General features: G+C 35.8%; 1 protein-coding gene, 1 long non-coding RNA gene and 1 pseudogene across 3 annotated transcripts; 2 read left to right on the top strand and 1 right to left on the bottom strand.

Annotated features, from left to right (window-relative positions):
* Positions 1 to 1023: 1023 nt before the first annotated feature.
* Positions 1024 to 3323, top strand: LOC106399036. Of its 2 annotated transcripts, XR_001279944.3 has the most exons (7): positions 1025 to 1318; positions 1422 to 1533; positions 1629 to 1678; positions 1844 to 1891; positions 1957 to 2213; positions 2467 to 2681; positions 2819 to 3323. It is a non-coding gene; the product is annotated as an uncharacterized LOC106399036 (long non-coding RNA). The 2 variants fall into 2 exon arrangements; XR_001279943.3 differs by having other exon boundaries at positions 1024 to 1318; positions 1422 to 1678.
* Positions 3324 to 20547: 17224 nt separating this feature from the next.
* On the top strand, positions 20548 to 21696 carry BNAC03G70240D (MD-2-related lipid-recognition protein ROSY1). Its single transcript, XM_013875618.3, has 4 exons — positions 20548 to 20708; positions 20824 to 20922; positions 21195 to 21361; positions 21461 to 21696. Exons 1-4 carry the CDS (start codon positions 20612 to 20614, stop codon positions 21575 to 21577), a joined length of 480 nt encoding a protein of 159 aa, XP_013731072.1. The 5' UTR covers positions 20548 to 20611; the 3' UTR covers positions 21578 to 21696.
* Positions 21697 to 23795: 2099 nt separating this feature from the next.
* On the bottom strand, positions 23796 to 24741 carry LOC106434758 (annotated as a pseudogene).
* Positions 24742 to 27270: the final 2529 nt, after the last annotated feature.

Here is a 27270-nt window from a genome sequence, read left to right as displayed (position 1 = left end):
CTGATCAGTTAATATAATCTGGTCACAAAATATTAAAAATATCAACAGGTTTAAAAATAAATAATTAACAATCTATTATATTAAAACAACTGTGTGACCCATTAATATAGGTTATGTCCAATTAATTATTTTCAACCATACTAACTGCATAAAATTATATATTGTGGAACCACCAGCATAATAATCGGGCAGGCCATGTTTACTTCAGCATAATAATCGCACCATTGCATAGAACTAAATATAAACATTATATCGTGGATGTAACCACCATTTTTCTCCGATCTATACTTAAAGGTTTCTGTCATCTTCTATTTGGTACCTAATTAAATGGCCAATATCTAATTTAAATTCTGAGTATATTTTAAATGTGTATTTGATATTATTATGGAAGCACTATTTATAAAGATATATTTTATGGGTTTTAACTAAAAGAGTTTTTAAAAATTTATTTGATTAAAAATTAACATTTATTAAATGTGATTTTACTTAAAGTTAATGAAGACCATATTAATCTATTTACACAAATACACACACACACACATACATATATATATAACATAATATATTACAAATTATTATTTTCGGTGCGGGTTGGATTTAATATTGATTTCCGGATATAATTTTTTAAGAACCATTCGAGTATATAGGCCAGATCTAATAGAGTATGAAACTTTAATTTTTTGGTCGATTCCGAGTTGAGTTTTTTAAGTATGAATATTCTTGACTAATTATGTTAGGTAACTACTAAAAAATATAATATGTTGCACACTTTAGAAATAAAGTTTAAAAATAATTTCTGAAATGCATATGGCATAAGTGTATAATTATGTAACTTGACTATTTAATATAGTTATAAAAAATTATATTAAATTAAATTAATATTAAACACAAATATGATTACAAAAATAGTTTTCAATATATATATACCCGCCCTTTCAAGGGCGGGTCATAATCTAGTTTCACTTAAATTCTATATAACAAAATAATTATAAGGCACCAAATATTTAGAACATGGTTTACTGGGCTTGGTCTCTTATAGGATAGATATTAAAAAAAAAAACAACACGAGACGGAAACCCCGATGCTTTGCGCCTCCATCTCTTCGTCTTCTCCCTTTGCTCTTCATCGTAACAGATCTCTCGATCCACATCTCTACAATCAGTACCCCACGACATCTCGATCCATCAATTCTTCTTGATGAGTTCCTTTCCGTTTGCTCTTCTCCTCCTCCTTTATATACTGTTATTCTCTTTCGAGTGGAAACCAAACCTCGAACTTTGGGAGCAAGCCGCTTTGGTTTTCAAATCCACCAATTCGGGTAAGACTACCTTATACTCATAGAGGAAAAAGCATTGGTTCATATTTTTTTCCCGTTCTTTGTTGTTTGTAAATTTATCTTTTGTTGTTTGTACAACATCTAGAACATGTGATCAAGCCAACCTTTCTAGGCGTCCATATGATTATTAACAGAAAATGTGAGAGCTGGAATATAAACTTAGTAGTCATGGAAAGCCGCCACCATCTGAAACTGGGGTAAAATTGTGTATTTTTTTATCTTTAATTTTTATTTTTAGATATTAAGATTTGATTACTGTTAAAAAAAGGGTTTGATTACTGTTATGGTGCAGGGAAAGTTATTACTTTTCGATCAAATATTCAAGAAGTGTGTTGATGGAGTGTATGTCTTTGCCACTTTTGCTGCTAATATTTATAAATTTAAACCATGAGTTGTTATAGTAATTGAGTTCCTATAACTCTTAACCAATATAAAGTGAATCAGCAACAAAACAAAACATACAATAACCATCTTTCATCTTTCTTTGTGTGCTTATTTTACTACCAGGTTCATGCGACCTTGATGGATCTGGTTCACAAGTCTGTGAATGAGACGGTACGTTCTGTTCTTCTGTTTGTATACTATATATACGATCTTAAGACTTATTTACTTTGGCTCAGTGTTATAGACGGCTTGAACATGTGTAAGGATTGAACCAATACCAAACTCTGAGTGCGGCGATGAAAAATACAGCCATAGAGTCAGTGAACAAGAAGTGGGAGGGAAGTAAGAACGCAACACTGCAGCTGGTGGACATGGAGTGCAGTTACATCACTGTTGATTTCTTCAGGAAGCTCTCCACAGCTCTGAGAATACCGAGTGTTTTGCTCCATTGTGGTCGGTGTGATTCAGTCCAGAGAATATTGCTGATGCTTAGGTATGAAATTGTGACTGCCTCTACTCTTGCAAATGGTGGTTTGGCAATGAAAAGTGTATGTATTAAAGGAAATTGTGTTATTTCTGGTCAAACCATGATTACCAATTCCAAAATTCAAAATGAGAATTCGGGGGACAGCTCCACTTTGCATGCAAATCTTTCATGTTGATTTTTTCCATATTCTTCCCCTCACGGTCACGGGTAATTTTCCATTAAAATATTCCATTCAATCCTTGCTTCTTTTGTTTGACAGCTAAGCTTCCACAAACCATGGACAGGAAGAGGAGAAGCGTTTTTTGAGGGAGCTATTGAGGCAGAGAGGAAGCGCAAGAGAAGAAGAAGAAGAAAAGGTACAAGAGAGAGAAAAGTGAGAAGCTGGAGAGAGAAAACCTGCTAGAGTAAGAGTGAGATAAGAAAAGGAATTTGCTGTTGGAAACGGAACTTGGGAATGGACCGGCTGCTACACAAGTAAGTTATAATTTCTTTCCGACTCACTACTTATAATTCACTCAATAAAGGTCACACAATTACTCAGTCTATGCAAAGAAAATCAGTACTCTTTAGTTCACTGCAACAATCTTCATACTAAGACATAATATTTGCAGAGATTTCTGAATCAATGGACGTGAATTGCCGTATTAATACATAGAAGAAACGATTTCAAGAGGTATGGCCGAAAATGTCTGCTTTCTCTGGTTAGAGTAAGACAACATGGGATATACTTGGCGTGAAGCTTTCATGGAGACAATTGAGACGGACGATGGTTGTTCTTTCTTATACTTGGATCTCTGAAGAAAGAAGAACCATCCTTTTTATTTAATCACAACTACTTATCAAATATGTGAAAGCGGTGGGAAAATGGGTTCGGTGGTTATGGCTGAGGGATACTTTGTTTTGTTATGGTTATGGAACTATGCGGGTTTCTATTTAACCACCGGACTGACGCTGTGTTTGTTGAGTTAAGGGCAAGAGAGTCTGTTTTTGTAGTATCTTCTGTTCGAGGTTTAGACTCTTGCAGGAATGGTGATCTCACCAAACTCGAGAGGTATCACAATCGGAGACCTTGGTTCTATCGTGATATTAATAATTTTGGGCTTGGTAGTTCTTCCATGATGTTGTCCTCGGTCTGTGTGAGGCCAAACTGGTTCCATCATCACTACCTTTTTGAATCATAAGACAACTTTCTACTTGAACTCTAAAAGGAAACACAAAAACTCTGATGAGTGATGACTAATTGACCTTAAGGTACTTTTGAGTAGAAGTTTCCCAAATTAATTTTTTTTCCTTAATCATGCTATTTGGTTAACATGTTTCCCATATTTTCATAAAAAACTCAAGTAAAAGAGAAAAGAATAACAAAACTTTAACTAAGATTCAGTTTACTTTTTATAAATTTGTTTACCAGCTGATATGTATTTTTTATATTTTGAAAAGAAAGATGTGAATTTGAATAATATCCAATTTGTAGTCACCAAAAACAACAGAAAAGAATAGTTATGTCTAATAATTTATTGTCTAAGTATACAAAATATTATATAAACTCTAAAATAATCTAAATTTAATTAAAATACATAGGAGTTTGATAAAAATATATATGAACAAATCCGGGCGTAGCCCGGAAAAATCTCTAGTACTCATAAAAGTAGATAACCATATCCAAACTAATTCATAAATTCTAACAAACTCTCCTCCATCAGGAAAAAGCAAAAAAATAAGTCCATATATAATTTGCTTTTTCAAACTAGTACAGAACTGTTGTTATATGTTTTATAACTATACATTTGTGTAATATTGGTTTTCACCTAAAGCTATGATTTAACATTTAACCAATGATATCGAACTCTAATATTGTTATAACTGATAGGAGAAGATAATGCAGACAAATATATGACTAAGCGTAGTAAAGTAACACAAAAGTTTATAGTGTTTCGCCAATATGATTACATCTAAAGATAAAATTTGAAAATGTAAGATGTGTGCCTTCAAGTAGTCGCTGACGTAGTTGCTGAAGCAGACGTCGGGTTAAGTGGTGAAGACCATGTGGAGTCAAGATGCTGAGCTGGAGTTGTGTAGACTTGGAGAGCAAGGGAGTATCTTGGAAATATGGAAAGAGGAATAAACTTGAGGAGCAAGTTTATGACTTAAAGAAAGAGGAATAAATGCATTCGAAGAAAAGGAAAGTTGCACTTATTGTTATGGAAGATGTCCATACATGTTGCCTTGGAGACTAGGGTTTCGGGAACATGGAGAATAACTATAAGATAGCTATGGGGTCGTCTGTATAGAGACATAGACACATAAGCTGATCTTATAGAGAGAGAGAAACTCTTGGAAGTGTTCTGGGTCGTGCTGAAGCAGGGGCTGAAGTACTTGACGGTAGAGAGACATAAGCGGGTAGCTTAGGAATCTTTCAGTAGCAGCTGTTAGGGTGTTAACAGGCTGGCTAAGCTGATTAAGCAGATCTTTTAATTGAGTGTACAAGGCGATTTCTAATAAAGTTATTGGTGTGTGCTTGTGTATTTTGTCTCTCTTGATTTACCTTCTGCATTACTATTGTTGTGTCATCTTGCACTAACAAGTGGTATCAGAGCGGGTCACCTAAGTTACTGGTGTGATCTTGCAGGTGAAGATGGACACGATTATCTCTGTGCAGAAGGCGATCGTGTTGAATGCGGACCAGTATGGTCATTGGAAGGCTCGCATGAAGCAGATGATTCGAGGAATCAATGAAGATGCGTGGACAGCTGTGGAGATTGGTTGGGAGGAGCCTACCATAGTCACAGGAGGTGAGAAGAAGCCTAAGCCAAAAGAGGATTGGTCAGAGGCAGAACACAATGCATCAAAATTTAATGCAAAGGCGTTGTCGGTAATTTTTGGAGCTGTTGAAGCAGAGCAGTTTCAGCTGATTTAGGGGAGTACTTCGGCTAAAGAGGCGTGGGAGATCCTGCTGAATTCGTTTGAAGAAGATGAGAGTGTCAAGAGGACACGTCTAGATCATCTTGGGTCGCAGTTTGAGAATCTCAGGTGGTCTGATAATGATTCTGTGGCGAGCTTCAGTGCCAAACTCAGTGCTATGGCGCATGAAGCATTTGTACTTGGGAAGAAGTACAAGGAGAAGAAGCTGGTAAAGAAGTTACTACGCTGTCTTCCAACAAAGTTTGGAGCTCACAAGGCGGTTTTGCAGATGACTACAAACATAGATGAGCTCAAGTTTGACAAGCTTGTGGGTATGCTGAAGGCATAAGAGATGGAGACACACATTAGTTCAGTCTCTACATCAAGCAGTGTGCCAAGGAGTGTGGCGCTTGTAGCTGACAAAGATACTGATAGGTTTCAGAAGATTGAAGATGACATTGGTATGCTGGTCAGGAATTTTGGTAAGACGAATTCTTCTAGTGGGAGGAATCAGTATGGTCGCCAGGGAGGTGATCGTGGCAATGGCAGAAGGAGAGAAAGTCTCAGGTGCTATGAGTGTGGAGGCAATGGTCACATAAGAGTTGACTGTCCTGTAGCACAGCCAAGAGAACTTAAGTGTTCTGAGTGTGGAGGTGTTGGACACACACGGCGTGAATGTCCAAACTCAAAGAAGGGAAAAGGAGTTCCATTGCAGTCGTCTGATGATTCAGAGTCTGAAGAAGATGGAAAGGTGATGAAGAATATGGTTGCATTTGGTGCACGCAAAGAGAAATCTAGTGAATCCTCGGATTCAGATGTCTGTACAGACTCTGAGGATTATCACGTGATGCTCAACAAGTGGTTGAATCTCAAGAATGAGAATATGAGGTTGCAACACGATCTGGTGCAGAGCCGTGAGCAGTATGAAGATCTTGCTGAAGAACTTGCTGCTGTAAATGAGAATTATGAGTCTCTGGAGAAGGAGGTTAGCAAACTGAGGGAGGTTGCTATTGATGAACGTGAGAGAGCAATGAGGCTGGAACGTGATTTGGCTGAGAATCGCAAACAGATCAGGATGCTCAACAGTGGATCCAAAGAGTTGGATAAGATACTCTCGATGGGTCAACCAGCCAAGGCGAATTGGGGACTGGGATATCGAGGAGCTGAGAGTACTAAGGAAGTACAACAGAAGGGGCTATCACATTTCGTGCATGGGAGCACATCAAAAAGTGGAGCCAAAGGAGCTTGTCAGGAAGTACGTCGGGACGTACGACTGGGAGTAAGGCAGGAAGTTCTACAGCGCGCAGCTGTGAGTAACAAGCCAAAAGTAGTACATCAGTGCAACAACACGAAGGTCAGACAAGAGATTCTGAAGCATGGTTGTGCAGCTGGTACCAGGAAGGAGACTGATCGGTGCATCAGCAACTGTGTCAGGCCAAGCAAGAAGCAACATCAGATGTGCTGTTGGTTCTGGGGGAAGGTTGGACACAAGAAGGTGGAGTGTTTTGCTCGTGAAAAGAGCAGAAACATGGCCAAGAAGGTGAACAAGACGTTCACTAAGCCCAGGAGGGTTGAAGAGGTGTCCTTAGCCAAGAGTGGTATACTTGATGAGATCAAGGATGAGACATCAGAAGATGGATGCAGCTCTGTTAGGAGTGATCTTCAGGAAGATCAAGAAGCATCAAGCGTGGAGTCAGGACACGGAGTTGTCTGTGACACAAAGGGGAAAGAGATCGAAGAGCGTCTGGAAGTGGTGCGAGATGATCTTCAGGGGTGTGAAATCACTCCAAGACAATAGCAACGAGTGCAGAGGGCACTCGGTGCGGATGGGGAAGGGCTCATGGTCAAGGAGACGACACATGAAGGTAGCCAGGTCCTCAACAGAAGTGGGTCGAGAGGTAGCTCGACAGGTGCGTCAGATCGTGATGCAGTACTTGTTATTCCGCTGCAGCAGGGGCTATGTCATGATTATACATGAAGAAACAGACGGTAGGTCTGTAAAGCTTGACATCTAAGCATCTGTTTTAGCTTAGTATGCAATCAAGCAGGGGGAGAATGGTGATATTCTGGTACAGAGAATGCATATCTCATGGGGGAGAAAAGCATGGTGTGGTGCACATCTCGTGGGGGAGAAAGACACATTTGGCATGAAAGTTTCCAGGTGAGGAACGTGGTTTCTGAACCAGAAGAGTGTTGTGCTTGATCGGCACACAAAGCTAAAAGGGGGAGATTGAAGATGTAAGATGTCTGTCCTGAAGTAGTCGCTGACGTAGTTGCTGAAGCAGACGTCGGGTTAAGTGGTGAAGACCATGTGGAGTCAAGATGCTGAGCTGGAGTCATGTAGAATTGGAGAGCAAGGGAGTATCTTGGAGATATGGAAAGAGGAATAAACTTGAGGAGAAAGTTTATGACTTAAAGAAAGAGGAATAAGTGTATTCCAAGAAAAGGAAAGTTGCACTTATTGTTATGTAAGATGTCCATACATGTTGCCTTGGAGACTAGGGTTTCGAGAACATGGAGAATAACTATAAGATAGCTATGGGATCGTCTGTATAGAGACAAAGACACAGAGGCTGATCTTATAGAGAGAGAGAAGCTCTTGGAAGTGTTCGTGCTGAAGCATGGGCTGAAGTACTTGACGGTAGAGAGACATAAGCGGGTAGCTTAGGAATCTTTCAGTAGCAGCTGTTAGGGTGTTAACAAGCTGGCTAAGCTGATTAAGCGGATCTTCTAATTAAGTGTACAAGGCGATTTTTAATAAAGTTATTGGTGTGTGCTTGTGTATTTTGTCTCTCTTGATTTACCTTCTGCATTACTATTGTTGTGTCGTCTTGCACTAACAAAATTTATTTTCTAAAGTAATAAAAAAGAGAAATTATGAGCTTCCACGGCGGATGATTTTTATCAGACAAGCGTCGGGGGGAGCTAAGCTAAGTAAAGGCGGACCGAGAGAGCCATGGCACGACTGTCATCAAGTGTACGTAGTAGGAGCTGCAGCATGGGAAGTTTTGAAGAACTTTGAGCAGATATGGATAAAAAAGTCCTAACCCTTCGGTGTTAGTCAACACTTCAGAGATCAGAATAATATAACCGGAAATGGAATGCTCAATTTCTGAGATCGATAGATCACGTGTCAGCAACAGAGATGCCAATACGAAAGGACAAGAACGAAGACAAGTATGACTATGAATGATTATTTTATGGTGACGTTTTTAAAATTCTATAGCGTAATTCTGAACTGTTTCGTTTTGATTTTCTTCTAATGTTATAGAATATGCAGCGGATGCACAAACTTAATAGCGTTAAAGATCGCAGCTTAGATACGAGCAAGAGAGATATATTTCTGCAGTGTACATAGTGATACCAATGTGGCCGGAAGGGCCACCAGAGAGAGAAACGATCAATAATGTATTGGATCATCAGAAAGGTGATATGGGAAACTGGAAACAAGTCGCATCCTAGGGACTATGTAAATTTTATTTTGTCTCGCAAACAGAGAAAAGAAGAGAAGCGGAGAGTTTGAAGAAGTTTAGCAGCCGCATCCAAGAACACATTATCGGAACGCGCATAGTCTATGTCCACTCCAAGATCCTGATAGGTTGGTTTGGTTGTCGTGAGATAGCAATAGGTTGCTACCAAAACGATATAACCAACGCCCAGTGAATTTCGAGCGTACCTGTTATCGTTATGGTACGAGCATACCGGAGACCAGATTACAGTGGATTAACCTTGTCTGAGCCAGAGAGTCTTGGGTTGCGGACAATGTGGAAGATTTACAGCGGAGTCAAGGTCGTGGACAAGAACTGTGTCCATTTGGTTGCGTTACGTACCCAATTCTTGTGACGAGAGATGGTGCGGTCGAGGACGTCGTGATACCAAAACAATTGGTAAAAGGGAAAAGTCTAAGATGTTGCCTCCGGTTCTAACAACCTGAAAGAAAGTTTTCAAAACCAGAATCAGAATCAGAATCAGAATCATTCGTTAGATTATAACATTCAGCTTGTTGATTATGATGATGGCAGGTGCATATAATAAATAGTGATTATGAGAGGATGTTTTCAGTAACTAACAAGACTTACTGGTTCCTTTGTCGGTTCCAAGTTCCAAAAAGTAGATGAATGGTCTCGAATCCTGTTCTTTTCAAGCTTTCTTACCCGTGACAAGGAAACGTGTCATCAAATACTATAAACAGAAATAGAGCAGCTTTCAATAGTGGAATATTAATGCAAAGATTATACATGCTACATAACACAGAAGACCGAATTTTACCTATAAGACGCAAAACTGGTATGGAGATTGAAGATGGAGTATCTCTTTTTTCTTATCAGTGTCCAAGCTCATCAAATGGCCGATAACAAATCTCCCTTCATGCACTGTGTACCGTTCCAAGAAAAGATTTCACTATTGGAAGTTTCAATCTTTACAGCCCTGTACCAAGGCTCTTGTGGATCCAAAATAACAACTCTGTTCAATCTCAACATGCTGATATTTGCATAGAAAACTTTTCTGATGATGTAACTCGTTCCATCTGTCATACACTTCAAAGAAAGTAAGCTCCGGACACAACTTTCCATCCTGGGCAAGCCTACACCGATAAAATTTCAGAATAAAGCCTCAAAGCTTAAAAATATAGCAGTAGCTGTCAACTCCAAACCTAAGTGAGCTGATCCCTTAAAGCTTCAAATCTTTGCTTTTATTATAACTAGAGCAGTAGCTGTCAACTCCAAGCTTGAGTGAGCTGATCCTATGTCTTTCTCATTTACAACAGCTTTGCCTTTTTTTTCTTATCTATAGATCTCTTGCCGCATCAAGAAACTTATGATGGTTAATATAATCCTGCCTGTCCAGTCACTTCTAAAGTACTCTTCTTCTCACACACAACACAATGTAGTCAACCATCATCAAAAACAACTACTTCTCCATCAGTCAGGCCATTCATTTTCATCAACATTCTAATGCGAAATCTAGGCAACTCTCACAAAACCTCTAGAAAACTGTTGAGTATGGGTCTGACCCTCCCAAAAGGCCCACATGATAGCTGCCCTGAGCCATGACCCCGTGGAAAAGATTCGGCTCGTCGACTCGAAAGTCGTCGACTCGGCTCAAGACTACTTTAAGTCGATCGAGCGAGCGACTGGAAGAGGACGGCTAGATGACTCGAACCAGCGGCCCGACAGCTCGGTCCAATCGACTAAAGGCCCAATAAGAAAAGACAAATTAGGTCATCGATCGATCACTTATATATAGGGAATGAGAAGCAACGATAAGGGGATCCGCAAACCACTACACATAGTTTCGGCTAGAAATTAGGGTTTTATATCTTACTCTCACCGATTTGTACGTTCCGGCGAACTAGCTTTCGCCGGTTTACTTTTCACTGTTTCTTTCCTCTTTTGTAACACAACCGAACAATTCCTTGATCTAATAAACGTCTTTGTCTCGACCCACCGATGAGTTCTCGTCCCCTCTCTTTACTAGTTTATCGACAGATCTCCTTTCAAACAGTTGGCGTCCACCGCGTTGGCGCCCACCGTGGGCAGAAAAAGTAGCGTCAGCAAGATCATGGCTCACTCAGACTCGCCGTCCGGCGACGAGTCACCTCCAACCGAAGCCGCTCCAACAGCAGCAGCTTTCGCAGACACCAGACTCGAAAGGATGGCTCAGCAAGACGCCGTTCAGAAGGCGACGAACGAGCAACTCGCCGCTAGGCCTGGGCATTTCAGGTATCGGTTCGGTTCGGTTCGGGTATTTCGAGTTTCGGATAGTTTGGATAAGGGCAAGAGTATCCATTTAGTACTTGACATATTTTTGGTTCGGTTCGGTTCGGATAGTTTCGGGTTCGGTTCGGTTCGGATAGTAAATGTAGGAACCGGAAAATATCCGGAAAAAGTTCGGTTCTCATTTGGATCCGGTTCGGGTTCGGATAGTTCGGGTTCGGATAGTTCGGGTAGTTCGGATAATTAGGATAAAATATCAATTATTTAGGGTAAAATATCAAATAATTAGGATGATTTAGATAAAAAAAATTTGGATATTTCGGATTACTTTGGATATTTCGGATAATACTATCCGGATAGTTTCGGATACTTTCGGGTAGTTTGGATACTTTATAATAATTTAGTTATCCTCAACTATTTTCAGATACTTTTAATAGAATTTTAAATTAAAAATATATATTTAGTAATGTTATATGTATATATAATTAATATTTTTATATATTCGGGTACCCGTTCGGTTCTCGGTTCGGTTCGGTTATTTCGGATATAAAAATACAGGAACCATTCGGGTATTTGAGGGTATTAGTCCGGTTCCAGTTTCGGGTATTTCGGTTCGGTTCCAGTTATTTTGCCCAGGCCTACTCGTCGCTATCGCTGCCATCTTAGCTCACTTAGCTGGAAACTCGGAAGATCCAGCCACGACGGTTCGAAAACAGCTGTTTGACACCTATCAAACAGCCGGTGTCGGGAACACGACAGATACAAACACTGTCCAAACTCCCGGCGGTCCAGATATTACAACCATCCAGGAACTCGCCGAGCTTAAGCAGTCAGTTCTGGATATCAAGAATAAGATCCTCCTGATATCACTCAAATTACCCTAAGGAGTGATTTATACTCTCTCAAATAAGAGGTCGAGTTGTAGTACTTAGGGATTGAATCCATATGAAACTAGAGAACCAAATAAATCTAATCAGATTGATTAAGCTAGGTTGATTTAATGATTAAATGTAAAGTTGCAAGTTTTGTGAGAAAGTTAATTGCTCGATTGATTGATTGATTTGGGGTTTGATGGAAGGATGGTTGCTAGATCTAGGGTTTCTATTCAGGTAATCAGGATTATAATCCTACAGATGCCTAACAAGTTGCATGCATGATATTGTAGAGCTCAACACTTATAAACGAACCACTAGGCTCTCGCTTTCTAGGTTCGTCTATTGACCAGTGTCGATCGATGATTCTATTTGAATATCGATCGATGCACTATTCGAAACGTTGACCGATTATTCTATTTGAATATCGATCGACGCTATTGGTCAAGCGTTAATGCGTGGATTGAATATGCTCACTAAGCTCAATAGATCAGCTCTCGCCTTACTCTAGCAAGTCTTAGCTCAATTAGAAAGGTTTCAGAATGAGATGAAAGCTATCACTTATATCTAACAATCCTAGGGCAAGTTCTAGGTAGCTAATCTAGAATCATGTATTAATGACAATCCTAAAGATTAATATCACAACTTAGCAATCTATAGTTGGGGCTAATCCCTCATTACCTATCTGAACCCTAAACCTAACAGGTGGATCTATTCAGACATGATGTTGTCACAGAAAATCATAGATGAATAGATGTAAAAAGCAATAGATATTAAAACCAAAGCCAATGGAGTTTCAGGAAAACTCTGAAGGAGTTTCTCCCTTCTGTCCTAACTAATAACAAAGAATAAAATAAAGCTTAGATAGCATAGGCATAGCCGTCAACAATGGCTTATAAATAACATAAATAGGGTTTATGGTCATCCAATGGTATTCTGGTAATTTGTGGTTTCTTCTGGGCTTCACTCGGTCATAAAATATGCTCAGCTTATATTCTGGCATTACTGTCGACCGACTCCAATGCTGTTTCATCGATCGACAGTCCTTCATCTCCTCAACAACTTCCTCCCGCGAGGCAGACTGACCACTCTTCGGTAAACTAGGCATACATGATGCTGATTGACCTCAAACCGGTGGCATTGGAAAGCTAACTCAAAGCTCTATCTTGTATCAAAAGATGGGCTCAATCTAACGGTGAGAAGGTCTCCATCCATAGCTAGACATCTGACACGTCTGTGCAGCTCTGCACTCAAAAGGCTCCAAAAGACACCAAAATCACCACTTTCCTCCAAATCGTTTCTGAACCTGTAAATACTCTAAATAGACTCTATATCCTAGTAACTATATATTAAAACACTTATAAACCATGGCTAAAAGTGGGTAAAATCCATGGCCTATCAACTCTCCCAGACTTACCCTTTTGCTCGTCCTCAAGCAAAACAGACGGACAGTCTCTCTGAAAGAGGCTTGAAAATAGCAGGGAGTCACATGATTTAAAACTTAGAATCATCACCTCTGCAATATTGCAATCCACATCTAAGAAGTCATAATCACAAAAGCACATTATACCATATCCTAGCTTAGCAACCAAATTCTCCTAACCAACAACTTAGAAAATCATGTCTGACATTCCCCTCTACCACCTCATTTCTTAGCATAAATAAAAGTACAGGCTTTACCTTGGGAGTATCGATCACAGGATGCAAGGATTTTCAAACAAGTATCTGGATCTGCAGGTAAAAGTTAGTTCCTATCTTTTCTCTCTACTAATTTCTCTCTTTAGTCGAAGTCTGCTTCCATTGCAGGATCATTGACCAAGATTGGACAGGCTTCCATGAATCAGGCCTTAATGGTGGTTGCCACCAAGTCCTGTTCACTACTTTTTGACCTATATCCAAGAATTCATGTGAATCGAACATTGATAATTGTCGCCACCAAGTCCCGTTAGAATTCTTTTTGTTGGAATCCTTATGAAGCAAGCTTTAATGGTTGTAGCCACCAAGTCATGTTCGGATTCCACCTAACTAATAACACCTATTATATATATATTATTTTTTTTCTTTTCTCTTTTTTATTTTCTTTTTCTTTTCTTTTTCTCGCTTTTTTTTTTTGAAAATAAATATCTCTACCTTCTAGGGTCGAAATAGAGAGAGAAAATGTGATAAATCTACACAATGCTTTACCTTTCAGACTTGTTTGAAGAATTCGATCTCATGTATACCAAACCTCAAGACAAGCAGTTGTGTCAAGTTTAGTGTTGGAGGTCAGCTTTGGTTCCTTCAAACAATCTCAGCAAGTGTGAATAGTTGACATGTTGATCCACTTTAGTATCTTTAGTACTATCTGCAATCAGTAAGTCTAAAATGGTGCTAAAGAGTGGTTAGATAACAAGCAAAAATCTAATAAGTTCATTATCCCCTTTTTGACTCAATAAAACTCTTTTGAAAATATTTTGATAAGACTCATGAACACACAAATATCAATAAACACCTCCCCCAGACTTAAATTACATTGTTCTCAGTGTATATCTAGTCGGAGTTATGGTGAGAAATAATCATAAGTACATAATTTAACAAGTAAGAACGATGACATGCTCAGTGTCGATCGACACAATGAAGAGACAATCGATCGTTGTTGATGAAGTGCTGTCGATTGATGTCGACATGGTCTCATCGGCCGATGGCTAGAGCAATCATTCGACACAATGAAGAGACAATGGATCGTTGGATCTGAAGTGCTGTCGATCGATATCGAACTGGTCTCATCGGTCGATGTGCTAAGGAAACGTCTACTCGGATTTGTTTTTTTTTTTTTTTTGAACTCATCATAAAATACAACATCAGTGGAACCTTCCCCAGACTTAAACAACACTGTCTCTAGTGTTATACAGTCTAAGATCAGTGGGAAATAAATCATAAGGACAATAATCACAGTGAAGTGGCGATCGATCGATGCTTGTGATGCTCTGTCGATCGATATTGCGCAGCCATCGTCGATCATCGTGCAAACTCGTCTTCCTCGTATCTATATCCTTTTACCTAACATAAATAAAACACTAAAAGTCAGTAAATAATAAAACCAATTATCTAAAACAAAAAAAAATTATCGGTTAACAGTACACATCTACAGTATCGTTCGATGTTCTTGCTACAGTGTCGCTCAGCGCTTTTACAGTACCGTCGTTACTGTTCACTTTTTTTCTGAAATCATTAGAAGACAAAGAATCAGTAATAAATGAAAATATAACCAAAGTTAAAGCAAACCTAATAGTGAGTTGCCTCCCACTCAGCGCTTATTTTTAGTCATTAGCTTGACTTTGGAGATCTGATTTAGTCCGGATGAGAATGAGAACATGCTCCAAACAAGTCTCAATGTCTACTCTCTGAAGCTTTTTCATTCTTGTGTGAAAGCCTCCTCCATAGACTCTTCTCCTTTGTCTATCATCTCAGCAATAAGGAGTGCTCGAATGTTGGGTTCAAAAACGGTCACGACGGAATTCGTCAAAAAATCAGCATGAACGTTTTTACGAAAAGTAATCTTCATAAAGAAATCTTTACGAAGAACTTTGCGGTGAAATCTTGCACTGATCTCGGTTGATTCATCGAAACTAAACACCCGTAGTCCAAGAACATGTTCATAAAACGTCAGAAAAGGATCCAAACAAGGTCGCCACGTAGCGACCGGTCCGCGAACGTAGCGACCGGTCCGCGAACGTAGCGACCGACCCGCGACTGACCAAGCCATTCGGTCGGTCGCTACGTAGCGACCGACCAAACCTTTCATGATCCAGCGCGGACCAGGTCGCTACGTAGCGACCGAATTGTCTCGGACATCGATCAACGGGTACGACCCAAATCCGTGCATTCTCGTCTGTTCCTCAATGCTAGCTCCCATGTACCGCAGCCATATCATTTCTCACATCATTCCGATCAAAGTTACCGTTGAAAATTTACGATAAAAACCGCAAGAACTTGTTTTTGTCGAAAAGAAAATCGTAACAAACGTTTCGTGTCGAAAGGCGGCCCAACGAGGTCTAAAACACGACCACAAGCTCACTTACGATTCTTTAAGAATGAGCTCGTAGATACTATGGCGGTTTATGTTTTTTTATAAAAACATAAATATAAAGATAAGTTTCCGCAGAAAAAATGTCAAGTTTCCGCGGAGTGATATCACTCAAATTTCCCTAAGGAGTGAATTACTCTCTCAAATAAGAGGTTCAGATGTAGTACTTAGATATCGAATCCACAGAGACTCTAGGATTACACCATAGATTATGGTCTTGAAATAAATCTAGATTTAATGGTTTATAAGTTTTAAAGCAGTAAATGAATTGGTGAGCAAGTTTATTGTTCGATTCATTGTTTTGAGGTTGTTTAACGGTTGGGTGCAAGAGCTAGATTCAGGTATATTGTGAGGTATGATAAGTAAAACTTAATTTGGAAAATTATGGGTTTATTAATATTAATTATTCTTGAATTCAAACTAAGGTATAATCTATTTGATTATCTAATCTGGATCTCGGATCTCAACTCTCGTATTTTAATCACGAGAAAGTGTTGATCGATAATTCTTTGTGAATATCGATCGATACACCTTTCAAAATATCGATCGACAGGGCTATCGCTGCGTCGATCGATACTTCTTCCAGAAAGCTTTACGGACAGGTTTGATTTATATTCTCTAACTCACTAAGCCAATTCTCGTCTGTATCTAGTCAGTTAGATCATTCTAGTTATTTTCAGGTATTGAGTCAAGCTCTAAGTTTGAAGGGTGATCAATCCTAAACTTAGAGTTAATAAGCAGATAAAAACTATTAAAAATCTATAAACTATCCATATAAACATTAAATTAGTTTATATTTATAATGTTTTATGTTTTAAATTCATTTATATTTTAATTATGTATCATATTTAATAACATTACTTCTAAATTTATACATTCAAAATATATTAAACCAGATCATTGAACCAGATTTGATCCGGTCGAACCATATTGAACGTGATCCAAAAAATTTCCGGTTCACTTTCCGGTCCGGTTTTAAAAACGATTTCTAAGAGCTCTTTACAAGATAAATAATACATAATTGAGATCATACGCTGGAACCAATCACATGGTTGAAGTTAATGAAACTCCATTTTTCCAGGATTGTGCTTCCTTTTTATTTCTCCAAGATATATATGCTAGAACAAGATAAGGATACTCATGCGATACGATCTGATCCCGGATGTAATGGAGTTGACATATCTTTAAGATTTCCCACCTTGAGATATATATAACTTCTAAATTATAAATTTGCAAAAAATAATTTTCCGCTTTTAGATCACGGATAAAATTCTAGCTTTCTAATAAGAGAAGATCCGTACTACACATAAATCTTGTTTATTTTGCGTCGTAGATAACTTTTTTTTTTAGGTTGCGTTATAGTTGTAGATAACTTTCAGTTCAATTATCATATTTTCTTGCATTTCCTTTTACTAATTTTATGATCCTTCTAGTTTTTTATATGTTATTTTAAAATCTTTATTTATTTAAATTTTAGTTTCATTTATCCAAATTAGAAACTGTAATAATTTCTCAATTAATCATTTTGTTTTGCAATTTTCACTGATTTTTTGTTTACGGTTAATTTTGTATAGTTTTATTATTTTATTTCCTTTTTAATACTTTTGTCACCTATCTTTTTATTTTTAAAAACTTACAGTATGTTTTTTGTATTTAATATTATTTTTATCTTATGGTCTTCTAACAACTATTGCATTATTCATATTTACATATTTATGATATTTTAAAAAATAATAATTTAACTTTGTCTATATTAATGCTTTAATTATTTTTAAAAATACTTAATTCAGATTATTTTTTTGTTAATTGAATACTTTTTGAACTTTGTGGTCATAATCTCTCAGCATTTAGTAAATGCAATATAAGAATAACTTTCTTTACAGAAAGATGATTTGAACACATCATACAAGAGAATCAATATATTTACACCACTAGGTTACTAATATGACAATTCAATACATGTTAAACTCACTCAAAATACAATGCTTGAAAGCTTCACTTTTATTAAATGTAAATTTAACAATAAATCTAACATTTTTCATTCTTTTAATATTGTAAAATTTATTTGATTAGATTGACCTCAATTATCCTTTTTGGAACACATTTTAGTTTCATTAACTTAACATTTTAAATACAACAAAAAGAGATATATTACTTTGATTATGCTGACTGGTGAGTCAGTGTTTCAATTTCAGCTAGTTCATGTAGAATACAACCGCAGCAATCAACTGGCCCTTCACATCCCATTTTAAAAACGCTCCATCTAGACCTATGATTGGTCTACAAGTAGACTTCCAAGCTGCTCGTTGTGCTTCAAAACATACATAGATCCGATCAAACTTTTGCTTGTGTCTTGGTGTAGCTCCTGGAATGGTCACTATCTCTGTGATGGTGCCTGGATTAGTCTTATGAAGCTCGGCATCATAATCCCATATTCGTGAAAAGTAAGCTTCGTGGCTTGCTTTTCTTTCCCTAGTGATTTTGGTTTTCGCTTTTTGACATTGACCTTCTGTTACAGTCAAATTGTATGACCGCTTGATCTCTTCACCAATTTTCTTAGCCGTAAGCTTTGGATTCACTCTCAATCTTTCAGAAAACAGTTGCGCAATTGATGAACTCTTTAGCATCTTAGAGTAACCAGATCTTACACAAGCATGTTCATTGATATACACCTTGATCTGTAGTTTATGTTTCCTCTTCTCATATGAACAGTACACTCTCCAAGGGCAATCATATTCAGTATCCGAGCAAACAGCAGCAAGCCTCATTTGTGTCGATATGTATAGCTTAATATTGTATCTTGTTTTCAGAGAATACCTCAAGAGAGCTTGCTTGAACTCAGCTGCAGAAGAAAACGTCTTTCCAAGTACCAAGACATCATCACTTGATGCTCCATCCTCACTAGCTTGCCTTCTCGCATCCTCTTCATCATCTTCAGATGATATAGGATCGGGAATCTGATCCTCCTTCCAGCAATCGTCATCTCCACTCTCATCATCGTTTTCTCCATCATTCATTGCTATATCTCCAATGCGTGTAGATAACACTTCACAAGTTTGTTCTTCAACTCTAATACCAAGAACTTCTTCTTCTTCTTCTTCTCCAATATCATTATCTTCCACTTCTTCATCACCAGGGTCATCAATAATCGCTTCACAGTCATCACTAGGGATTGTTTCATGCTCTTCGCCGCCATCACCTTCATTCTCAACAACGACACTAGTAGGATCATGAGCAGGTTCGGGTTCGTTTGTCATAGGGCGACAAATATCTAATTTTTTCGTCTCATATTTGGAGGATTGATTCAAGGATGGTTTGGATTTGATTCTTGAAGGACAAGATACAAGAGAGATGAAAGGAAATCGTTTTCTCGTTTAGGGTTTTAAGGTATTATGATTTGGAGATTTGTTTTGTTTTCTAATTTAAAAACTACGTAGTTTCAGTCACCGTGAAAAGTAGACGTCATATAGACGGCCAAATAGGTTGACCAAAAATAATACTAAAATTGCTTAGTCAAAGTAAGTTTAGTATTTATTTGGTTTAGAGATAAGTTCATGTTTTTTTTGGTGAAAACGAGAAAGTTTGATATTTAATTGATGGGTTTCTCGTTTTCCTGCATCATGTGCATTGAAAAAATTTAAATTTAAATTATATTTAATTTTTATTATTAATGTTGTAGATTTTATTATTTTCTTACCAATATTTTAATATAAATTGATGTAATTAAACATAAAATTAATATTAAAATAATTTTTATTTTTAATTATATTTAAGAATATATATATATATGTATATATTTAAAATTATAATTTTAGATATATATTTATCCTATTTATTTTGGTTAAATATATTAATCCAATTTGTATAAAATTAATAGAAATTTGATATAAAATTTTATAGGTATCAAAAATTTAAACTAAACAGTATTTATAAAATTTGTAGATATATAAAAGAAACTAATGATTTTACGATTAAAATTTTTATAATTGTTTTTAAAAAAATATATAATTTTTTTAAAAAATTGTATAAATTTTTGAAACTTTTGGTAAGAAAAATTGTATAATTATAAAAAAATAGAATTAAATAATATTTCAAAATTTGTAATATCATAATTGAATATATTTATTTTAATGATTTAATGTAATGTATGAATTATTACAATATTCTTAAAAATTTACAAAAAATATAAATCAACATTTAATGTAACTTTCATGTCATATTTAACAATAAATCATGTCATCAATTTTTTTTTTGTTTTGCATCGAATCATGTCATCAATTTTAGTAGCTATATCACATTTTTTGTGAAAGTGATTGTAAAAAAAAACATGTGGTAATTCTGAAATAATGTTTAGGAGATTGTTCTCAGTTGGTGAAGATTGTTTCAGAACTAGAAGAATGACCAGCTTTTGCAAGTTATTTGGAAGATATTAAGGTCCCGAAAGAAAGTTTCTTCCGATCAGAGATCATCTATGTACCAAGGACGCAAAATTCAACGGTGGATAGCCCAGCACGCAGTGTCAGGAAGCACCAGTTTTTCGTCGTTCACATAGATCAAGATCTCCCGATTTGGTTTACAGAGTCTGTATGAGTCTGTATAAGTTAATGAAAAAAAAATGTTCAGGAGATTGCATGCATGTAAGCACAAGGAAAAAGAGAAGGAAACTTGTACTATATTTTAACAATTACCATATTTGAAGGTTATCGCGTATAAGGTGGGAGATTATTATAATATAGCAAAAAAAATTGAGTAGCAAAATCTGTCTATAAAATAGAATGCAGGCTTGTAAACTAACACTTACTACAAACACAAATATAAGTACTAAGGATCGAGAGCTAACTAAAATATATGGCGATATCCCGCGAACAGCCTTTGCTTCTTCTCATTGTATCACTCTTTCTTTTACCTGCTGCTTTGGGCGCAACCAAATTCCAAACCTGCAACAGTAAGTAGCGGTTAACTCTAATATTTTACTTTTTCTTTTCTATTTTTGGTAAAATAAGACAAATAAAATTATAGAAAAATACTAGAGTAACTATGATGAGGTATTTTTTTGGTAGCCGGTCATCGCTATCCCGTTGATGTCAAGACTGTGAAGATCTCCCCAGAGCGTGTTAAACCTAGCACCAATGCAAACGTTACGATAACCGGTTCTACAAGTAAATATTTCCCTTTTTGATTTTTTTTTGCTTAACCTTTGTACGTTAAATTTAAAAATGGCAAATAGTATACAGAGAAAGAAAGTATAAATCTTGAAAAAAAAATTAAATCTTTTTTTGGTATAAATGTTAAATGCCCACATCCTATACGGGTTAATATAAGTGGTGATTTAAAAAAATATATATATAAATCTTGAATATTTTTATTCTCGCGTTTCGAATTAACTCTTCCAGTATTGTTTTCTTGATAAAATGAATATTGATGTGAACAGGCATAGACATCCCTGATGGAGCAACAGTAAAACTCCGCCTTACTGTAGGCATGTATCCTGTCTCTACAAAAAGCTACTCCCTCTGTGATATAACGGCGTGCCCTGTTGCACCTGGCCCCATTGTGCTTAATTTTTCTAATGTATTCACTAAGAAAGAACTATCAGCAGTAAGTTTTTCTTTACATTAACAAATAGTTGGAGACTAATTCTATAATCTAACGTCTAACGTACATTTTTGTTTTTTTTTTAATTGAAATATTCTTCAGTACGCATATTATATTGTAATAGACATCGCAGCGGATCCCGAGAGAGAGTCAATGATGTGCGTCTGGTTCGCTTGTGGGATTAGTCATAGGTCTCTGCATAGTCAAGCTACCAATTGAGATTATGTTCCAAGTCTTTTATGTGTCTGATCTCTCGTTACTCTTGTATGCATGGCAATCCTAATGTTTCCAACAAATAAAATAAGTGTGTTAATAAACACACTTAACCGGTTCCGATTTGTCTATGTCTTTAATCTTGTTCTCTAACTGTGTTAAAAGAAAAAGAAAAAACTTGTTCTCAAACACCTTAAAATTTAACAAAACGTTAGTGTATTTTCCATATCTGAAACAATATAGAAAATTTTACACTCAGACATACTTTATTCGCAGTCTATATCACTCTCACATACTTTCATCATGTTATATACTTTTACCCATTGAAATGTCCAAATTACCCTGCCAACTAAAAACAGAAGAGTTACATTTAGTTAAACTCTTTAGTTAAGGGTGAAGACTATTATATCATTTAAAATAAAAAATATCACCAAAAAGTAAACTTTAAACTCATCGAAACACCTCCTCACTGCCCTTTCACCAGATTCAAACCCTAGACACCGACGCCTTTGACACATGGACTGAATCTTGACCGAACTTCCTCAGCACCAGACCAACCTCGACGTCGTGCTCGAGTCTTCAATTACCTGCAACCGTCTGTCGAGTTCGTCCTGGGCCTCACCGTCGCGGCTCAAGCTTCTTCGCAGTGGTACAAAATCGATATTGATTTGAAGGCACCAAAACCACGTTATCTCTGTCCAAGTGGTCTCGTCCTCTCCGTGGTCAGCTCTTCCGTCGTGGTGGCCGCCGGAACCGTCGTCATCAACCAGATCAAAAGAGAAGAAGGATCGAGCATAACAATGGTGGTTTCTCCATATTTGCATATCCGGTCCTCCAAATTTTGGGTATTCATAAATTTATCTCAACTTTTAAAATGTGCACCACGGTTCAATCAATTTGCCCCAACCATTTCAGTTTTACAATATATCCCAATCAAAGTTAAACCACAGTCTTTTATCTAGGCAATTTGTATGCATCCACAATTCGTTCATGCCATCAACCGCTGGACACCTATAACCACATCACTCCTAACCACAGTCAAAAGTCTCGCTTTCAAATTTTGTGATCCATGGTTTAAATTTTCTATTATGAAAATAATAAATGATTATAAAAGCATATAAATAAGAAATCTAATTAAATTAATTATTAATATTAAAGGATATATATATTAAAAGATATATATATATATATATATATATATATATATATATCGTTTTAAATTAAACTATATACCGTATAAAATACATTAATATTTTAATTACAAAATTTACTTTGAACAAGTTTTTTTGATAAAACCTTTGAACAAACATTGACAACTTAATTTAATTTAAAAAAAAATATAAATTAGTAAAACTATTAATCCCACAATGAAAATTTTGTTATCAATAATTTAAAGTTTTTCCTATACAAAATACAACTGATCAAAAAAACAATATGAGTAGAAAATATCATTTAATAGACATTAATATTAAAAATATACTATGTATGCTAATATCATTTAAATTTAATAATATATCCTATCAAATAGAAAAAAAAAATTATTTGGATTAATAAAATTGATTTATATGTTCGCACCAGTTTAATTATATATGTAATAGTTACTGACTTTTAATTATTTAATATGTATATTTATTATTTCATAATATGTAAAAATATATAATACATAAAATAATTATGTATTATTTTCATTCCGTGCAAGGCGATGGTCTTAACCTAATGATAATAATATGACTAAATAAGGTAATAAACCAACAAAAGAAAACATTATCCCTTATATATTAATTGAGAAGCATTGCAACATTTTTTTGTAGTTACATGTCATCACTAGAATGATTCTTAGAATTTTTAGAGAAATAAGTTGATCCATCTAAATATATAATAAGCTTTTTATCAAACTAACCATAAATTCATTATTAATGTTCTTTATTACTTCCTCAAATAAAAGTTATGGAATTGCCTAATGTCGATAAAATATTTATGAAAATTAAAGATTTTGAATAATAAAGATTTGATAAAAATTAGTATGTCTTCTATCATATTTGTTTAATTTTAAACTATCTAAATAAATTAAACAAAAATATTAATTATATAATAAATTGTAGTTTTTCCTGTATATGTTATATTTTGAATTTTGCAAAATGATTATAAATTACTAAAACTGTTTAAAGTTTCACATTCAAATTTTGTGATCCATGGCTTAAATTTTTTGTTATGACATGATATAAATGATTACAAAATCATATAAGTAAAAAATCTCATTTAATAATGATTAAGATTAAAAGATGATTCTAATTAACCTAGTGTTCTTATGTTTCTCAATCATGTACTAATGATGATGATATTAATGGCTAAAATAAAGTAATTAACCGACAAAACACATTGTCAACAAACTGAACAGAGTAAAATAACGTTCTCATGTTTCAGACAGTAAGTAACATACAAAAGAAGAACAAGAAGTTGTGTTTGGTTTTATGACGAAGGGTACGACGTCAGCCCCGAATATTCACTCGCCGCCACAGCTTCCTCATCCAGAAACAGATTATCACTCCTCCTAACCCCCGCGTGGACCAGAACCAACACAACAGCGGTCAACATCGCTCCGAGAACATTCGCCGTGCGTGAACAAAAGCATAACGACGGTCAAAACCGAGAGACAGATCATGACCGTCCGATCATCGATCTGGTGGTTGAACACCACGAGAGGTTCGTCGCGGAGGAAGTAGAGGAAGATCTAGAAGACGACCAAGATGGCCAAGACGAGGAGCGAGGTCGGGTGGTAGATAAGGCTCAGGAAAAGGATGACGAGGACAGTGATGGCGTAGTTAGCTCTGAAGTAGACGAGGTTCATCTTGAGTCTCGAGATCGCGTCCAAGAAACCGTGAGGGAGGGCTACGGACTCGCGATCGAACATTAGTTTCCATGGGCGGGGCGGCGCGTGGCGATGCCTGATTTGATGCGGTGCTTGGCGCGTGAGTTGTACTCGAGATCAATCGGGGGAGATGGATGAGACGACGTCGGAATGGTGCCGTAGTTCGTCATTTTCGTTCACGCGTCTCTTTGATGGCATTAACGTCATATATAAATAAATATCATAATACTAGTAGATAACATATTTTCAAAAAAAAAAAAAATATACTAGTAGATAACATAACCAAACTAATTCATAAATGCTAACAAACTCTCAGCGATCCCAAAAAGCAAAAGATAACGGTGGTGATCGGTTAGACAGTGGCTGTAAAAATTTAGTTGTAGCCTTGTAGGTTGTAGCCGTCAACTCTCTGCTTAGCTGTAAGTTGTAGCTATCAAGTTATTATACTGTAGATTTTTTTTGCAGAAATTTTTGCTGTAGTTAAATTTGTCGTAGCTGTAAGGCTACCATTATCGAGGTTTCTCCACTGGGTTTTTAAAAATAATGAGCCATTTAATTAAATCATAACTAATTAAAAATTTTGTAACCGATCCTTAATATGGGTCTTTTGTGACCGATTACAAAAGAGTTTCTGGGGACACGTGTCAGCAACTAAACTAGGAAAGGTGGGTCTTTTTTTCTTCCTCTCTATCTTTTCTTTCTTTGTTTCTTTTTTTTCCTTTGTTTTTTGTTACACTCAATTTGATATTTCAGAGTTCCAACAAACCGAGGATAACGGAAGTTCACATGTGGATCTCACGTATTCTACAGATATCCCTACAAATATCGCCAATATGATGGGTGTTCAAACTAGAATTCGTGATAGACAAATGCATCAACAAGTGAAAACTGATTTGGTTGAACATGTATGGCGTAAATTTGGACGTGATGAAGACGACAACTGAACTCAAATATCATTTATTTTACTAATATTTGTTTTTATGTTTTTATTTTAAAATCTATGTTGAAAATTTTATCTTTTAATATGTTTTATTTAATAAATAAATTTTATCTTTAAAAAAAAATTTATAATTTTTTTTTTAAAACTCTTAATTAAGAAACTACCATTGGAAGCACAAAATCGAACAGTTTCTTAACAGAGTTTCTTAACTCCACTTAAGTACATTTATATATTTAAATAATCCTTAAGAAACACTAATGAGTTTCCGTGGATAATCATGCTCTAAGCTATAAGTTGTAAATATTTTAAAATAAAATATATGAACTATTTGATGTATATATGAAATAATTATTTTTATCAATCAAAATAGTTTTAAATATTTTTTTTTATATAAATTATCAAAGTTTACTATTATTTAAAATGTGATATGCAAATAATATGTATGTTATTTAAAATATTTCAATAATTTAAAAAAACACACACAAAATTAAATTAAAATAGTTAAAAAAATTATTCTTATTATCTAATTTATTTGATATTATAGATAGTTTTTTCATTTTACAGATTCTACCGCCTATAAAAAGAAGATGTAGGTTTTTTTACCTAAAATACATAAGAAAAAAGTTTGCTTTATTTTTTTTTGTTGTAGTTTTAAAAATAAAATTAAAGCATGATTGGTAAAACTAATAGAAATTGATGTAGACTTTTAATTTTTTAAAATAAAGCTACAACATGATTGGTAAAATTTAATGATTTAAAAAGAAATAAAGCTAAAGTAGATAGATAAAACTCATCCAATCACCTCCAATAATTCTATATATAATTTTCAAAATAGTACACAACTGTTGTTATATGTTTTATATACATTTGTGTCATATTGGCTTTCACCTAAAGATATGAATTTGACATTTAACCAGTGATACTGAACTCTAATATTGTTATAACCTATAGAAGAAGATAATGCAGATAAATATGTGACTAACGTGATTACCAAAAAAAAATACTCCATCTGTTTCAGATTAGTTGTCGTTGTAGGGTAAAATTTTCATTTCAAAATAAGTGTCGTTTTATAATTTCAATACAAAATTTATTGATTTTAAATATCAATCTATTTTTCTATTGGTTGAAATGTGGTTAGGTGTTTGGTAATAATGTTTTTATCTAATAAATATACAAAATTAAATATATATTTTAATCTGTGTGTCCAAGTCTAAAACGACAATTAAAATGAAACGGAGAGAATATACGACTAAAGGTATTAAAGTAACACAAGTTTATAGTGGTTCATAGTGGTTCGCCATTTGATTATATCTATGGATAAATTTTAATTTTTAATTAAAAATTAAAATTATGAGCTGCCCCGGCGGTTTCAACGTTTGCGATGGTAAATATAACACAGAGGAGCATTCACTCTTTAGTACACTGATATTTTTATCAGATAAGCGTCGCGGGAGCTAAGCTAAGAACAGGCAGACCGAGAGAGCCATGGAACGACTGTCACCAGGCCCGGCCCAATATAAAGTGCAGCCTAAAGCAGAAACAAAATTTGCGCCCTCATGCAATCGAACCCGTCACTATATAGACAGAAAAGCAATGCACAACCACTAGACTACATGTAACATTTGTCAATTTGGATACCCTTAAATTCTTATTCTAATTTGGTGCCTAAAGCCCTAGCTGCACCTGCTTTAGGTCAAGGCCGGCCCTGACTGGCACATGTGCGTAGTGGGAGCTGCAGCATGGGATGTTTTGAAGAAATTCTAGCTGAGATGGATGAAATAGTCCTAACCCTTCGGTGTTAGCCAACACTTCAGGGATCAAAAACAGTAGACAGAACTAGACCAGCAACCACTAAATAATATAACCGGAAATGGAATGTTCAAGTTCTGT

Source organism: Brassica napus, chromosome C3, assembly GCF_020379485.1.
Source record: "Brassica napus cultivar Da-Ae chromosome C3, Da-Ae, whole genome shotgun sequence".
Classification (NCBI taxonomy): domain Eukaryota; kingdom Viridiplantae; phylum Streptophyta; class Magnoliopsida; order Brassicales; family Brassicaceae; genus Brassica; species Brassica napus.
This window is presented reverse-complemented; position numbering and strand designations above follow the sequence as displayed.

Bases quoted from the DNA above. Each gene is read 5' to 3' on its own strand.
- BNAC03G70240D (XM_013875618.3), top strand. From the start codon at position 20,612: ATGGCGATATCCCGCGAACAGCCTTTGCTTCTTCTCATTGTATCACTC. The intron at 20,709-20,823 runs GTAAGTAGCGGT...TTTTTTTGGTAG, and splicing joins CAAATTCCAAACCTGCAACA to CCGGTCATCGCTATCCCGTT. The intron at 21,362-21,460 runs GTAAGTTTTTCT...AATATTCTTCAG, and splicing joins CTAAGAAAGAACTATCAGCA to TACGCATATTATATTGTAAT.